Here is a 17,513-nt window from a genome sequence, read left to right as displayed (position 1 = left end):
AAAGAGAACACGATCGGTCATCTGGTACGACTAAACTACGACATCATATATCATAATTTACGATCAAACTATTTCACACTGACCGGTCTAGTGTAATAATCGATAGTAGCACACAACTGCACGGAAACAATTCAGCGCGCAGGTCATTCGAAATATAGGTCGCACTACTTAATCCTCACAACAAGCCACGTTTCCGTTTGTGCGGTTATTGTTGGTGACTCGTGCATATTCAACACCACGCGAGAGATACCTGAAAGTACGAATCACGACCGCGCCGATAAGAACACGGTGAATCACCACAGAACCCGTAAGAATACACGACAGGCGAATCGCCGCCACCGCCTATAGCAAAAAAGGCGAGTCACGACCACGAGTTTTCACGGCACCTCACCACCCCGCCCATAAGAGATAAGGGTCACCTCACCACCCCCGCCATAAGACACAATGGCACCTCACCACCCCCGCCATAAGAGATAAGGGTCACCTCACCACCCCCGGTTTTCAGGCACCTCACCACCCCGCCCATAAGAACCCCTGCCACATCACGAGCGATCGACTACACTACTCACCACTATTATCGCCATATATTAGGGTTACCATACGTCCTATTTTATGAGGATTTGTCCTCTTTTTTGAAAGTGTCCTCGGAGGACGGCCAAATGTTATTTTTTTTTAGATTTGTCCTCTTTTTTGAGAATTTTGGTTAAATACAGAGCTAAATTTGACTGAAATCCAGTAAATTAGCCATGAAGTGCCGGAAAGTTGAACTTTTTTTTTAAATTTTTTTTATAGTCATCCAACTGACAATGGGAAATAAAAACTGTATTTTAGGGCTGAGCCAAAAAGTTGACCTTTTTTTCTTCTTTTTTTAGTCAACCAACCATACGAAGTGCAGCAAATTTATCATTTGTCTCCGGTATTACAAATCTGAAAATTTTGAAAAAGTTTCCTCTTTTCATATTTTCAATAGATGGTAACCCTACCATATAATTATACGGTACGTAAGCGGCACATGCTGCTCACGGCTCGTAAGTTACAAAGTAGGCCGCGTCCGGACACTGGTTCTTGGATCTTAAAATGAATTCATGGACATGAAATCGTTCCAATTGACCTACCTCCCAATACTTCATGGTGTGGGCGAACCAGTCACCGCGTGCAACATCCCCATTGCTAAAATTTGTCAGGAACTCGGCCCATGTTCCGGTTTTAGGGCAAGAGAAAACCATATGATGAAAATGAAAGTAAGACACGCACACGTCTTTAGGATTGCGAGCCACGTACACAATTTTCCCTTTGTTTCCAACTACTACGTCTCGAGGCAGAAGCTCAAAGGGTAGATGGGTTTTGATGATTCTGAATTTTCATTATTCAGACATACAATATTCATACGTCACTTACATCTATTCAAACCTCTGATTATCAGATGGCCATTTTTCAAGCGATTGAAAACCAAGCGTGTCTCCGACGTCTATAAGATCCAATAAGGGACTTCGTCTTGTCAGTACTGTCTGTTTTGCAGCGTCTCTGTCGGCGTTGTTACAAATAAGCCAAACGATTTCTTGCATCCATGTTGTACCTGGAATTTTACAATGCGTCACTCATAATGATCAAAGTAAATGAATGGTTGCCACGTTTGTTCTCCACATAAAAATAGATCTGAATATCGGCCTGTCAAAATGAATGAGTATCAGTTATTATCATCGTAAAATTATATCACATTCACAAATATCGCTGTTCTGGTATATGATACTTCTTTATTAGAAACCTGTCATATTCCAGTTGAATTTGGATTGTCATGAAACATAACTCAAGTCGGATTTGGATTGGACATCGAATTTGTGATTATATTAAAGTTTAGTGTTGTTGTTAATTATGTTGGTTTTGTGAATACACCGCAAGTGGCCTTGTTCGTCATATCCAAGTATTCTTTTGCATTTAGGGGTGGAATTACAAAGTTTAAACTCTAACGTATGGTTTCGTCGCGAGGACAAATTCCACAGCGAGTGGAAATATCAGGGCGTTAGTCAGGAAATTCATTATGGCGGGAGCGATATCCTTCCTCCTACCAGTGTTGGGATGACTCGAGTCATGACTTGACTCGAGTCAGACTCGAGTCACATTTTTCGCATGACTTGACTTGACTCGAGTCACTTTGCTAAAATGACTTGACTTGACTTGACTCGGCGTATCAGAAATGTGGATTGACTCGTGACTCGGAGCAAAATTCACGAGTCAATTTCAAGTCATCAAGTAATCGATGTCGATAAAAATCACCGTATCTTGCATATGTTCGGATTGTTCGCGAAACGCTGGTGTAACCCGTGAGAGCGACCAATCATTCAATGATGATGCGTTTCACTGAACCTCGATTGTTCTCTCACAAATAAATTGACCCCAAACGAAGTGATCGAAGCTTACAGCTAACGTTGTCTGTCGTAACTCTAGTAGTAAAGTAATAACATAGCCACATGTTTATTTCTGTTCTCTGTTCTTACCTTAACCAAACCTATTGTTTTTTTGAAATTGAATTCGACTATAGTTTATATAATTCTCAAGCTCAACCATTGGCGCAGGCTCGAATTGTATCATATGTTTTTGTAAATGGGTAATGTATTGCCACTTATCAATTTGTTTCTCTATTCTCTATTTTGGCTGGTAACTATAAACTGAGGCTATGCAATTACGCAGTTAAACAGTTCTACGTAGGCCTACATGTGAGCGATGCAGCGCCTTTTGCGTTTATATTTAACTCTATATTCGTTCATCGGTTCGGAATCAATGACCACTCAATCTGTAGTTCAGACAGCTAGCAAATAGCAATGACGTAATCATGTCTCATACTTCGGAAAGCCAATTTCACTTGAAATGTGACTTGACTCGTGACTTGACTTGACTTGACTCGACTTGACTCGAGTCACTTCCAAAAATCGAGTGACTTGACTTGACTCGAGTCACCTTTGAAAATAGATTGACTTGACTTGACTCGAGTCAAAATGTGCAATGACTCGAAATGACTCGTGACTCGAAGGTAGTGACTTGATCCCAACACTGCCTCCTACAGGTGATCATTAGCACTCTCCTATGGTGTTCGGAATTGCGCAGAGGTGGTCAAAGTAGTCAAGAAAGTTACTCAAGTAGAAGTAGAAATTGCGATGAAAAGTCTACTCAAGTACGAGTAGAAGTACTTCTTCAATAAGCAACCTAAGAATACTTAAAGTAGAAGTACAACTGAGTGACCCTAAATCTACTCAAGTAAGTAAGTAAGTAGTTGTGAAAACGATCGTAATTAGTTCGCATGGATTATTAAAAGCTGCAAATGGAGCTATGCGAAAGGTGCAGAGCTTGATTCATATTGATGCATACCAGGAGGTATCCAATTTTCAACAGCATAAGCATTCGTCCGCATCATGGAATGAAAATGATAGTATTGATATGGAAATGCGATACTCGGACAGCCCGTTTCAGAAAATATAATGGTATGGCGCACTCCCCCATATTATAAGACTCGTAGTTTAATCGAAGAGCAATACGGAGAAGTTGTATCGGATATGATGTAAACACTTTGCGCGATTTGTAAACGTTAATAAAAAAATATGATGGACCGTAAATATGCTATATTGTGTAGCTTTATTTCTGGAAATTGAAGGCATTACTACACTTGCTTTTATACTTCAACATGTATATTCTCCAGACAAAAGAACTGAAACTAATTAGAGCTCAAAGTATGATACTAGCAATTGAGAGAGAAATATAAATACCACTTCTAAAAGCGGAAATGTATTTCATGTCTTTAGTCCAGAAAGTTTCAAAGCTGGTACACTAAAACAGGTCTAAAGCTAAAAAAAAAGTCAGAACCCACTTTTCCAGATTAGGACACGTCATGGAATGCTAGATTACGATATGATAAGTAAATGCTAGATTTCAAAACATCAGTTTCAAACGTTATGATGGGCCATATATACTGTGGTGAAATATTTCATATGGGCGACAATGCGGTGTGAACAGAACCACGCAACCCGCTACCCAAATTTTATTCACCAATAGTTTAGTCAAATTATATTGGTCACTCCATGTCCACTGTGCGCGAAGCGTGACGAAAATTCTGGGCTTTAATCAACTTTTATGAAAATCAAATGTTGATACTCCGCCAAAACAGCACCGTAATTCCTCAGGCTATCTTCCTGATTGGAGGATTAAACTATACTTCAACTTGACAAACTGAAAATAGCGAAAAGTAAATAATTAGATCACAAAATATTACCAAGTAGAAGTAGCGGTAAATTAGATCTACTTGAGTAAGTACCCAAGTAGCGGAAAACTACTTGAGTACTTCAAAAAAGTAGAAGTATAATTCGTTACTGACCACATCTGGAATTGCGTCAGGTCATTAAATAAAGACTGACTCTCTCTCTCCTTGAGGGCACCGTGAGCAATTTCGTGAATCTGTTATTCCCTATTTGAAAGCTTCTTGGAAGTACAGAGCTTCAATATACAATTGAATAGTATATTCATATTGAAATGAACCCGAATATTTTCAGCTGATACTATTCAATTATTCCCAATTTGAAAAGGTGATCTGAAGAGTAGGCCAATGGAATATGACATAAAACGGACGGGCGATTAAAACACCCCAGCTGACGATGAGTCATTGTAGCTTTGATTGGAATAAGGATATATAGATTATCAGAAGAACCATGAGATTTAATGGATATAGGATACAGTTTGATTGCGGATTCTGTGTCGTATTAATTATATTCGTAATTTTACTCGATTATAGCTGCGTGCATATGGTGATATCGTGAATATTGGAAGTAGTGTGATCCTCCAATTTGTCTACAGGCACATTCAGTTTTGGGAAGTGTAATTTCGCCATGGATCCAACCTGACTTCGGGTAGGTTGCGACAAACACGTCGCTGTCTCGAATGTCCAGTTCCCACACGTGATCCACTACTACTTTGAAAATCGGCGATTCCGCAAGGTACTCGATTCCGCTTCTTGTGACGAATTTCACGGGCTTGTCAGATTTCATTCGTTCAGTCAAGCCCATCATGGAAAGTAACTTGACCAATCTCAGTTTTACGACGATGTTGTTGATTACTAAAAGGGAAAATCGATTTAATTGTGTGCGCACTCAACATGAATCTGAAGCAGAGACGCTAGATCAGGGGTGGGCAAACTACGGCCCGCGGGCCGCATGCGGCCCGCAACACCGTTCTGTGCGGCCCGCGAAAGTCTAAAGAAACTTTTTTTTTAATATTGATAAGAGGCGTACTAAAAATCGAATTAATGCCGGGACTTGATTAACTATTTCTTAGTATATTTCACTATGATAATTCTAAGACAGTGGTTCTCAAACTGGTGGGCACGCCCCTCTTGGGGGCTTGAAAGCATCTGAAGGGGGGCGCGAAGCTGAGCGCAACTGAACAAAAATTTTCGCGCTCCGCGCGATTTATATCAAATTCGAAGTTATTGCTCTGTATTTAGTCTGAATTACATATTTCAATATATCTCATTCACAGTCGTAACCTTCCATGCCATCAAACTACCCGTTAGGCTTGCTAGCATCCTGGTTGCGTTTCGTCATATGACGATAAGGGGGCGCGAAATCTTTCACCATCGTAAGTGGGGGGGGGGGGCGTGTCTTTAAAAAAAATTGAGAATCACTGATCTAAGGTAAATACTTGATATCACAGCGGATATAGCTGCAACGAGATCGACATAATTTGGATCACGAGTGGGATTTCAGATTGGCCAGCCAAGTTTCAATTATTTTAGTGTTGTGCTTATAAAAACGATTCGGGCGTGTCTTAGGTAGATTCGTTTGTATGCGTAGAATTGGGGTATTTATATTTTATCTACACATAGTAGAAGCGTGTTTGAAGCTAACATGGTTATGATGCTGTCAGCATTGTGTGTCCTGGAACTGAACCAAAAGTTGAATTAGTAAATCTATGAACAGATCGCTGCTCACAGATTTAAATGTCAATCCTGTTCTAAGAATCGGGCAAACCCACTTTTATCTCTATAGTTTTGAAAAATTGGTTATTGAGGTCCGCCAGCCTATGAAATCTCGCCACTATATGTTTCTGACGCGTGCACGATATCATCAAAGCAATGTTTGGCTTGTTTTAAATAAGCACTTACGTATATTATCTCCATGTCGTCACTATATAATCGAATATCAATATTGCGTTTTGGTTTATAATCCCAATTTTATATAGTGCGGCCCGCGAATGGATTCAGATGTTGAATGCGGCCCGCGAGCTCAAAAGTTTGCCCACCCCTGCGCTAGATAGACGAATCAGGCAGATAATTTGTTTTACTCACCAAAACCTTTGATATCTATTTCTCTGCAAGAACTTATTTTCCATGCTGCTATACCGATGACAGCTGCCAGACTGGACGCGGCGATTAGTGCGACTATCATAGCGATGTTTTAGCATCAAAGTAATCTGTAGGTTTTCAAAAACTAAATATGCAGACAAATTGACAAGCAGTTACAATCATTCATTCTATACGATATATGTGTAATCAACATCCGTTAGTTTTTCAATTTCGTTAAATGTCGTTTTAGCAGTCAAAAACACTACAATGGTGATGGAAATTACACCCGATATGCCGAAATGCGGACTCCAAATCTCTTCACGCATAGACATCCTGCCTCAACTGCACGCAATAGATAATGATCTGCGTGAGCCCGAATATTTATACACTCGACGGGGGATTGGAAACTAACATGAACGAACAGTGAACAGCATCAGTCCCTTATCAGCTTGACAAATACGGGAAAAACGAGAAAGCGCGAATGAGTCTTTCGCGTCGAGCACAAAATGCTTCTGAATAGCCTTTGTCGCGCTAATTGTTGGCTGACTAACGAAAAACAGGGCGGGATTGTTTTCACCGTTACCTAATCCGGTTCGCTCCTATCGGACGACTAATATATTGTCATCAACATTCAAGTGGCCCGCGCAATGGTTCGTAAATCTTATGTGACCCTTTGGTCGAAAAGGTTGGCCAGATGGCCACCTCTGTATTACATGAAAATACCAATATTATCGAGGAAATTCATTCACCAGGTTGAAATACTTTTCGACTCCGCGCGACCAGATAACGGATCCCAATAATTTTTCCTAGCATTTATACTCATTATTTTGGTGCATAGAAAGCCTTCAGGGATGTTCCGTTGCTATTGCTATAATTAAAAACGTTAATGGGCAAGGTATATCTCAAGAAATCAATGATGGCACAGAACACCACAAGGGATCTCAGTGATGGTTTGAAATTCCAAATAGCCAATTTAATGTGAGTATATTTCTCGCCCAGGTGGGCCATGACGACTCTCCGCTGGAATCCGCCGTATGCTATATCAATGATCGAAATACGGCCGTGAGCAAAAAGGTTGAACGCTTCTGGATTAGGCTTACTGTGGAATCGGTCTATTATGTAGTCAGGGCTCAGGGATGTACGGGTATTGAGAAAACGTTAAAAGGGTGTACCACGAAGAAAACGGATGAAGAGCACTGCTTCAAAGTACAGAAAATGAGAGCTAGATACGAAGCATTCAGAATTCAAATTTGCTTTCAAGTCCTGTTCCCTCCATCTTCTTCTCGAACAAATCATCGAATTCCGCCGATTGATTGATGGTGAAGTAATTTTTCCAGTCCCCGACCTGGCCTCTTCTCATGAATTTGAACTTCGAAAAATCGAATGCCCCTTCCTCGGCCGTTCCCTCATGGTTGGTGCTTTTGTTGTTTCGCATACTTTCGAAGGTGCAGTGTTCCGCTATCGTGTTAATTTGTTCGTCTGAGAGGTCGCGGCCAAGAAATTCGGCGATGGACTTCACTTCGCGGGGCAGGTCCGCTTGCAGAGTCTCGTACGTGGTGAAGTAGATTCGACTCGGATCTTTGCGGAATTCCTACCGAGTAAACAGTGTTGCAATAAGGGCTGTGGAGTCGGTTCATTCTCGACCTCGACTCCACACATTTTTAATATACCGACTCTGGCTCCTACTCTTAATATTTCCTTCACAGAACCAACTCCGACTCCGGCTCCTAATATTTCCTCACAGAACGGACTATTCCGACTGCGACTTCAACATTCCTGTAAACCTACTCTTAAAATTATACGTTGATTTTAGTTTTTAGTAAATATTATTATCTTCTCCATCATATTTAAACGTATGGTTTGCAATAAATTTAACAAAAATGTACTCGCAAAAATAAATTAAATTTGGGACGGCCCGCCTACATGCCTGCAAGCTGAAACCAATGATGGCCAAGATAGGAGTATGTATCATCACTAGGGCTGGGCAAAATCGAGTACCTGAGTGATTTGATTCTGAATCACGTCTTATGCTACGACCTACGAGCCGAGTAATCGAGTATCACTCATTGTGACTTCATAACAGAATTTAAGATGTCCAAGTTTATATATGTTAGGGTTACCATACGTCCTCTTTTAAGAGGATTTGTGCTCATTTTTTTACTTTTTTGAAAGTGTCCTCGGAGGACGCCCAAATGTCCTTTTTTTAGATTTTGTCCTGTTTTTTGATAATTTTGGTTAGGCAAAATTCGACTGAGATAAAGTGAAACAGCACTCAAGTAACGCTCCGGCGGCTATTTCGGGATCCGAGCAGGACAGCTGACCTTTTTTTAGTCAACCGATCACGAAGTGGCAGAAATTTACCATTTTTTCAGGATTGTCCTCCGGTATTGCAACTCTGAAACTTTGGAAAAAGTGTCCTCTTTTCAGATTTCCAAAATATGGTAACCCTAAAATATATATCATTTATGCCACCACAAATAATATAATGCCTGTTATGCATTACTTTGGTACTTTTTCAACCATACCGATTTCGTTGTAGCCTATACTTGGTGACAATGTTGTGGAATGATCAGGACTTCGGAAATGTGTTATTTGCAGGAACGTTCGTAGCTTTGTACTATATGTTTCGCATGCTGCGATAGGCCAATCACGGTTTTAAGGTTTCCAGAGTGGAAAATAGTACCGAAACTATAATTTTCGATGATAAATTAACTTGCAGTGGCGAGGAGCGTATAATTTCAGTACTCGAAAAAAATCGCCTTTTACTGCTCGACTCGAATCATCGAAATTAATATTCGATTCAGATTCGAGTACTCGAATCATTGTGCCCTGCCCTAATCATCACAAACCATGCGTATGAGTTGAGTGTCTTGTCCTCCGCGGAACTCCCGAGACTGCCTCATGGAACCCCAGTGACCCGCGGAAAACCGGTAAAGGACCATTGGTTTAATGGTTATATGAAAGTCATTAAGCCATCACTATGGCATTTAATTTTCGAAGTAAATTTGTAGTAGCTGGAGTCGTAGTTGAAGTCGGAGTTCTGTGAGGAAAATAGTCGGAGTCGGTTCGTTTAAGGACTCGTGAGTCGGAGTTGGAGTCGGTATATTGAAAATGTCTGGAATAGGAGTTGGAGTCGGTCGACTCCTCGACCCTGCATCTTATCGCAATAGCAAGCAGAACATCACTATCGGCGCCTTATTTGTATTAGTCGGTACGTGTCTTTCATTGTCCGGTCACTGGTTCGTGGAACTTTAAAGAATACGAGCACATTGAATCGTAGCATTTCACCTACCTCCCAATACTTTATGATGTGCGAGAACCAGTCACCGTATGAAACATCCCCGTTGCAGAACTTTGTCAGGAACTCCCCCCACGTTCCAGTCTTGGCGAAAGCGCGAACGATATGATGAAAATGAAAGTAAGACACGCACGAGTCCTTGGGATTGCGAGCAACGTACACAATTTTCCCTTTCTTTCCAACTGTTGCGTCACGAGGCAAAATCTCAAAGGGCAGGTGAGTTTTGACGATCCTGAAATTTTGTTATTTGGATGTATAATATGCATAAGTCGCAAAGACGTTAACATCAAATCAAACCTCTGTTTATCAGACGGCCATGTTTCAAGCGACTGAAAGCCACGGGCGTGACCGACATCTATCATATCCATGAATACACTTCGTCTTGTCAGTACTGTCTTTTTTGCAGCTTCTATGTCGACGTTGTTACAAATAAGCCAAACGATTTCTTGCATCCATGTTGTACCTAGAAATATATAACACGGCGCTCCTCATGCTAAAGTTAGACCAAAGGTTTGTTCACCACATGAAATATAGTTTCTTACAGCTTCCGACAGCTTCGTAGATACTCAGAATCTACGTATTTATACTGTTTGGGTTTAGGGTGCGTTATTCTACTTGTTTTAGGGGAAGGGGGTTATCGCTATGCTGTTTGGAATTTTTGGGGAAAAATATTCCCGCACTGCGTAATTTTATTTTGCCGTGTTCCGGGAAAAAATGTAATTTTGGGTGGTTTCGTCATCCCGTTAAATGGCGAAGTAACAAATTTGACAGCTCTGCAGGTACTAGGTTAAACAACTTTTGCTAAAATTAAATGCAATATTCTCGCGATTTTAGTGCAACAAAAACTTGTCCTAATCATGATATGAATTCAGGATTCTGATTGCGAATCTGATATACAATTTATTCCGATCAAAACGTTGTAAAAGCCTTTCGCCATTGATCTAACCTGCCTTCGGGTAGGTTGCGACAAACACGTCATTGTCTCGAACATCCAGTTTCCATACGTAATCCAGTACCGCTCTAAACATCGGCGACTCTGCAGTATGTACGAATCCGTTGGCTGTGACGAATTTGACGGCCTTGTCAGGTCTCATTCGTTCAGTCAAGCCCAGCATGGCAATCAACTTGAACAATCTCATTTTTATGGCGATGTTGTTGATTACTGAAAGGGGGAAACACACCGATTTGCATAAATGCGCGTTCAACATGAAATTGAGGCATAGACCTCGTTGCGAATGCGAGTTTCCTCGAAGGCCGAATTTGACAATAATTAGCTATACTCACCGAAACTTATAATATCTATTTCTCTGCATGAACGTATTTTCCATGCTGCTATTCCGACGACAGCTGCCAGGCCAGAAGCGGCGATTAGTGCGACGTTCATAGCAATATTATCGCAACAAGCTAATTTGTAGGTTCTCCTGAACTAAATGTTCAGATTAACAATCGTTCTTCACACGTTTACAATGTGCCAGATATATCTAAAACTCTATAGTTCTAGATATCCCTGACAATGTGCAATTGTGCATGTGCAATTGTGCGTGTGCAGTGCATGTATTCGTGAGTTTCGCTAAATTTAGTATTATCAGTCCCAAACATCACAAGCACAATGAAAAGTAGCCTACATAAGATATATCTTCGGTATAGGCCTACCTCAACATATTTAGCTCATTCCACATCTCTCCCCGCATAGATAGATATCCTGCCTCAACTGCACGCAACAGACAGGCTACGTGCGAACAGTTACGCTCGAGCGGCAATTTGAAACCGACTCCCATAGCATTAGTTCTTCCGAAGCTCTGAAAGAAAGGTATGACTCGGCACATTTATAGGCCGACTGAGAACGAATCGCCAACACTCGCGAACTCAAAAAATAGTTCAGCGTCTCGATACCAAAGATCATAGTACCCTACGGCATTCCTTCGTGTAGTTTAGCAGCAATGGTCGGATCAATCATTTTTCAGCAGGCGCCGAACCTGCGTATGCTAGGTACCAGGTAGGCATAGCCTATGCAGCACAGACACCGCAAACCTTGCCGGTTAATTGTACGGTTAGAGAAGAATGATCACTATGTATTTCGAAAACGTACTTATTTGAACAAAATAACGACACTTATAAGATGAACATTGTACAAATTTATATAACTAATTAGCAATAAATCGAAGGGACGCGAGAGAATAAAACTATTGATAACCAACCCCCGTATGTTAGTTATCAATAATAACAAGAAAACGCGACCTCGTTTGAGACAGCGATTTCGGCACGCGCGCTGTGAAACACCATCTTTTATCGTGATTTCATGACCAAATATACGTTCTCATTCTCGAAGCAAATTATATTTGCATCGATAAGCGCCGGCACTTGGTAGTTGGTACAATCTCGGCACTTGGTGAACTCGCCAATAAAAATTAATTTTAACAATTCTTATTATCGTTATCTATTATTTAGATCAGGGGTGGGCAAACTACGGCCCGCAACACCGTTCTGTGCGGCCCGCGAGAGTCTAATGAAACTTAATGAAAATATTGTTAAAATGCGTACTAAAATCGAATTAATGCAGGGACTTGATTAAACTGATGATTCTAAGGCAGTGGTTCTCAAACTGGGGACGCACCCCCCTTGGGGGCGTGAAAGCATCGCCTGAAAGGCGGCGCGAATCTGAGTCAAACTGAATTTTTTTTCGCGCTACGCGCGATTTACATCCAATTCTTAATGGTTGCTCTGTATTTAGTATAAATTTCATATTTACAAATCTATCATCCACAGTCTTAACCTTCCATGCCATCAAACGATCCGTTAGGTTTACTAGCATCCTGATTTCGTTTTGTGATATGACGATAAGGGTGAGGGGGCGTGTCTTAAAGTTTGAGAGTCACTGTTCTAAGGTAAATACTTCCTATATTATTTTTTATGTTTAATTTCTGGCGCGACAGCTCGATCTCAAGGCCCACGCAGTTTGAAAGGTTTCAACTGCTAAACATCACAGAAATCCTAAATGAGGCAGAGATAATTCGGATCACGGGTGTGATTTCAGATTGGCCACTCCAGTTTTAATTGTCTCAGTGATGTGCTTATAAAAACGATTCGCGCGTGACTTAGGTATATTCCTTCTCTTTATGCGTAGAATTAGGGTATTTATATTTTATAAACACATATAGTAGAAGCATGTTTGAAGCCAACATGGTTATGATGCTGTCAGCATTGTGTGTCCTGGAACTGAACCAAAAGTTGATTGACATAATTTTATGAACAGATCGCTTCTCAGAGATTTAAATTTCAATCGTATTCTAAGAATCGGGACAGCCGATTTTCATCTCTGTAGTTTTGACAAATTGGTTATTGAGGTCGACCAGCCTATGAAATCCCGCCACTGTTTCTGGCGCGTGTACGATATCATCAAAGCAATGTTTGGTTTGTTTTAAATAAGCATACATATCATCTCCATGTCCTCACTATATAATCAAATTCCAATATTGCGTTTTTGTTTAAAATCCCTGTTTTATATAGTGCGGCCCGCGAATGGATTCAGATGTTGAATGCGGCCCGCGAGCTCAAAAGTTTGCCCACCCCTGATTTAGTTCGAGGTGGTGGAGGATCAAGCTGTCTTGATAAGTGACGACTGCAGTTTGAGGCAACTTCTGGTATATCATAAGAAGTTTTGGGAAGTGTAATTTCGCCATGGATCCAACCTGACTTCGGGTAGGTTGCGACAAACACGTCGCTGTCTCGAATGTCCAGTTCCCATACGTGATCCACTACTACTTTGAACATCGGCGATTCCGCATGGTACACGATTCCGCTTCTTGTGACGAATTTCACGGGCTTGTCAGATTTCATTCGTGCAGTCAAGCCAAGCCCATCATAGAAAGTAACTTGACCAATCTCAGTTTTTCGACGATGTTGTTGATTACTGAAAGGGAAAATCAATTTAATTGTGTGCGCACTGAAGCAGAGACGCTAGATAGACGAATCAGGTAGATAATTTGTTTACTCACCAAAACGTTTGATATCTATTTCTCTGCAAGAACTTACTTTCCGGCGGCGATTAGTGCGACCATCATAGCGATGTTTTAGCATCAAAGTAATCTGTAGGTTTTTCAAAACTAAATATGCAGACAAACTGACAAGGAGTTATAATCATTCATCCCATACGATGAATATGTGTAGGGGATACCGGGGACAAATGAAACCAGGGTCAAATGTAACAATCGACCTCACCGCTAGTAGAGTGGAGATATCGCCTTGATATTTTGAGTGCGCATGCGGTAGTTAGTTATCCCCTCCTAACATACCTGGAGTTACGTTGAGCTACGACGCAAAACCTCGGAATAATTTTTTAAAAACGAAATTTTGGACCCTTGAGTAAATATTTTCTGGTCTGAGTAGTTATATAAATGTGCATTTGGCGCAAAAACACGATTTAACTTAAACAAACAAAGATTATCAGTATAATAGATAATGAAAGAATTACCTTATACTCATTTTTGCAGCAATACTTTTATGACCCTGTGTGCGGCAATCAAAAAGGGGAAATAATTGACGCTACAGAGAAAAAGAATAAACTAAGAATATCTCTCGCCTCGATTGACCTTTGTACTTTGGCCAGACATTAAACTTGTGATTATTGATTTTTACTTGTATTTTTGCACCTGCCTCCTGATTTTATCTGCCTCGCTTGACCTCTGGACAAGGACACGAAACTTGTGAATTTACTAGTAATTTTCATATTTTCTCTCGAACAACAATGGATTGACTTTTGACTTCAATGGTATGTGTTATGTTCGTGCATTTTACGTTGGTGTCGTTTGTTTCTTATTTGTCTAGGATTAGTAATTACCGCCAATCATTATTTCCTCGTGCGTCGTGCTTCGTATTTATACCCTGTGTTCTGTTGTCTACTCGTCTTTCGTTTAACTGCACTCTGGACTGTGTCGCCTGTATAATATACTGATTTGATATTGCAACCTCGTCGTATGAGTTATTGTTCAAACAAGACCAAGAAGATAACAGTATGCACGCCGACGAATCGGTATAGTTCCCCTGTCCGCGGTGGGTGGGCTGATTAATCCAATTACGTGTAAACACGAAGGGGCTTGGAAATAATTGTCCGATCGGTTCGCCCCTGACCTGTCGTTCCATAGTTAATCCAATTTCGTGGCGGGGGCCTGGGAATAATTGCCCGTCAAGCTGGTTGACATGTTGTTCCGCGGTTCATTCAATTTCTTGTACGGTGGGGCATAGGAATAATTGCCGGTCGTGACGTCAGATAGCACTCAGTGGGGGTTCTTATGGATCGCGTTCAACACTATATTGACGGGTACCGCACCCAAATGCCTATACATACGCTGTCATGTGACGTTGAAACGATAACGAAAGGGCACGTGACCTTTCGCAGGTCATCGGGCTACGTATGAGAAAAAGCTACGTTTATCACATATAGAAGGTGCGGTAAACGATCGGCTATGGCCCGGGAATAGGATGTGTTACACGTGTATTGTGTTGAACGCACCAAGGTCTAAATCAGTTGTTGCCTGCCTATTTATGATCACCCTCGATGATAACGAATATATTGAAGCATGAAAGCACGTACCAACGAATATCAACGCTAACAAGAGGACGAGCATCAATCAATTGAATGTCCAACTTGACAGTGGCTTTCCGCTTTAGTATGCTTACCAAAGCCATGAGGTCGTACAAATAATCCAGGCGTCAATTTCTGCTTTCTACACTAATCGAGTGATCATTATTGCGACGGTGCGACATTAGCACTCCAAACAGTGAGATTGACTTAGGCTCGCAGTGGCGTTGGGAGGATACCTGAAACTCAATGCCTGCTTTCAATAATAAAAATAGCACGTTAGCACCTGCATTTCTCGCAGGTCGTCGGCTGACCTCTGTGTGTAAAAACGACGTTTATCGTATAGAAGGTGTGGTAAACGATCTGTTACGGCCCGGAATAAGATGTGTAGCCTGAATGTAGGTCAAATCAGAAAGGACGTGCAATTTAAACGTCGGTGAAATATTCAAGGGATTTATTTACATATATAGTGCTAAATATTTCCAATAAAAGTTAGTAGCATGAAAAATCGAAAAAAAGTCGAAATAAGTTGCATGAAAAATCGAAAAAAGTTGTCAAAAGGTTCTTGAAAAGTTGCAAAAACTTGCCCTAGAATCAAAAATTGCGACTCCGACGCTGCTCTTGACTAACTAACTTGACTAACTATGCTTTGTGAAGTAGCGACTTCGGCTACTACTTCACACTCTTAGCACTCAGACTATTACTCGAAGTCCAGATTTCCGACTACGAATCCCAATGAAAGCTATAACTACACTGTAGTAACATAACTAGGAAAAAATCTACTGGGTGACTGTCGATCACTTGTGCATGTCAACGACTGTGACTCCCCACTGCCTCTCATGAAAAATGCCACTCCATTTGTGGATACTGACCACAACAAATTGAAAAGTGCGACTCTGACTCGACCTCTAGTTGGCAAATGTTGTCCCGAGTCCGGCACCCCAACCGAGTATCGTTCATTATGACGTCACACGAGTAAGAAGTCAAATATGAACCTTTTATGCGACCACAAAGAGAACAATGCCAGTGTTACACCACATGACGATCATTTGATATAATTTCGACCATATAGCCGTTTCATTGCATAGTAAGTGACAATGCTGATATGCCATTTACAGGCGTACTACATATTTTTGGTGCTGTATTACGACCAATCGAGATTTTGAGGATTAGACGCTCGGCAAAAAGTATGGAAACTATAGCTCTCGTTGATAGCTTAGCTCTAATTGGAAAGGGGCATATAGTAGGCCTACTCGAGAAAATCGTGTATCTCACTACATTAGCCGGATCATTACAATTGATTCGGATTCATTGTGCTTGGTTTCTACTCACGGCCCTTCTCTATCAAGTTCATCCAGAACGTAGTAGGCTATATCGCATGCCAGGGGAAATTGATCACGGAGATAGATGCAAGACGATGGACGGGAGTCATGATATTGATATGCGTATTCAAAGATTCGAAATGACGAAGAAAATGGAGCAGTAACGATAATAAATACTACACAGACATGAAGATAAATGTTGTTTCGCTACGTTAAAGATCGAAAAATGTGTGGATTTGCCAAAGCTCTGGATATTGGAATTGATTTACTGTTCATTCTTTTCAAAAACCAGCACGATTTCAAATATTTCATAATGTATAACATACAGGGCCGTAACAGCACTTCGTCAGCCCCACCCCAATCGCGGAAAGTACGAGGAATTTGTATAATTCATGACTGAATCGGTCAATATGACGCTGTTTGTACATTGGGGGGGGGGGAGTCGTTTAGTGAGTCGGCTTTGCCTGCTTAATCGCGCCAAACGCGAGAAATTTCTATAATTCATGACTGAATCGGTCAATATGATTGGTATTGCTTATATATTGCTATCAATTGTTATCCTCTCACTGCTTCCGTAATCTGATTTACCGGTAGAGCTAAGTAAGGTGTGCTTGAAAAGGTAGGACCCCTCAATAATAATTGAACATCTCCGGGTGTATACCCGTTGGCAGGAACAAAACAGCACTTCATAAGGCCCCCCAAAACTTGAGTCTTGGGCTCCCATAGGGTGATAAACCGACCCCACTCCCAATCACGTTGTTCGCTTTTGCCACGAAATTACAGTTGTACTGTTCAGTTAGCCAGCGCCAAGCGCGAATTTTTTTGATAATTCATTATAAAATCGGTCAATAAGATCGAGAATTGCATATATGTTGCTTTCAATTTCTTGTCCTCTCTACTCACATAATCAGATTTACCGGTAGAGCTGAGTGAGGTGTCTTTGAAACTGCAGAGCCCGTAAATAATAATTAAACATCTTCTGACGGGCGG

General features: G+C 41.0%; 1 protein-coding gene across 5 annotated transcripts in view; it reads right to left on the bottom strand.

Moving 5' to 3' along the window:
• Positions 1 to 17,513, bottom strand: part of LOC145452961 (sulfotransferase 1B1-like) — a 44,567-nt gene that overhangs the window by 25,625 nt on the left and 1,429 nt on the right. The window contains exons 1-5 of one of the 5 annotated variants that reach the window (XM_080331087.1): positions 10,908 to 11,145; positions 10,570 to 10,785; positions 9,921 to 10,086; positions 9,618 to 9,855; positions 6,508 to 7,916 (exon numbers count right to left, since the gene is read on the bottom strand). In XM_080331087.1, coding sequence (XP_080187213.1) covers positions 7,563 to 7,916; positions 9,618 to 9,855; positions 9,921 to 10,086; positions 10,570 to 10,785; positions 10,908 to 11,007 — 1,074 coding nt within the window. In that variant the 5' untranslated portion in view covers positions 11,008 to 11,145 and the 3' untranslated portion in view covers positions 6,508 to 7,562. Of the gene's footprint in view, positions 1 to 1,115; positions 1,354 to 1,410; positions 1,577 to 4,882; positions 5,099 to 6,328; positions 7,917 to 9,617; positions 9,856 to 9,920; positions 10,087 to 10,569; positions 10,786 to 10,907; positions 11,146 to 13,312; positions 13,476 to 17,513 lie in introns of those variants that run through there. The other 4 variants (XM_080331088.1, XM_080331091.1, XM_080331089.1 and 1 more) reach the window with 4 other exon arrangements.

Source organism: Botryllus schlosseri, chromosome 12 (assembly GCF_051294905.1).
Source record: "Botryllus schlosseri isolate E-star chromosome 12, Bs_hap1, whole genome shotgun sequence".
Taxonomy (NCBI): Eukaryota; Metazoa; Chordata; class Ascidiacea; order Stolidobranchia; family Styelidae; genus Botryllus; species Botryllus schlosseri.
This window is presented reverse-complemented; position numbering and strand designations above follow the sequence as displayed.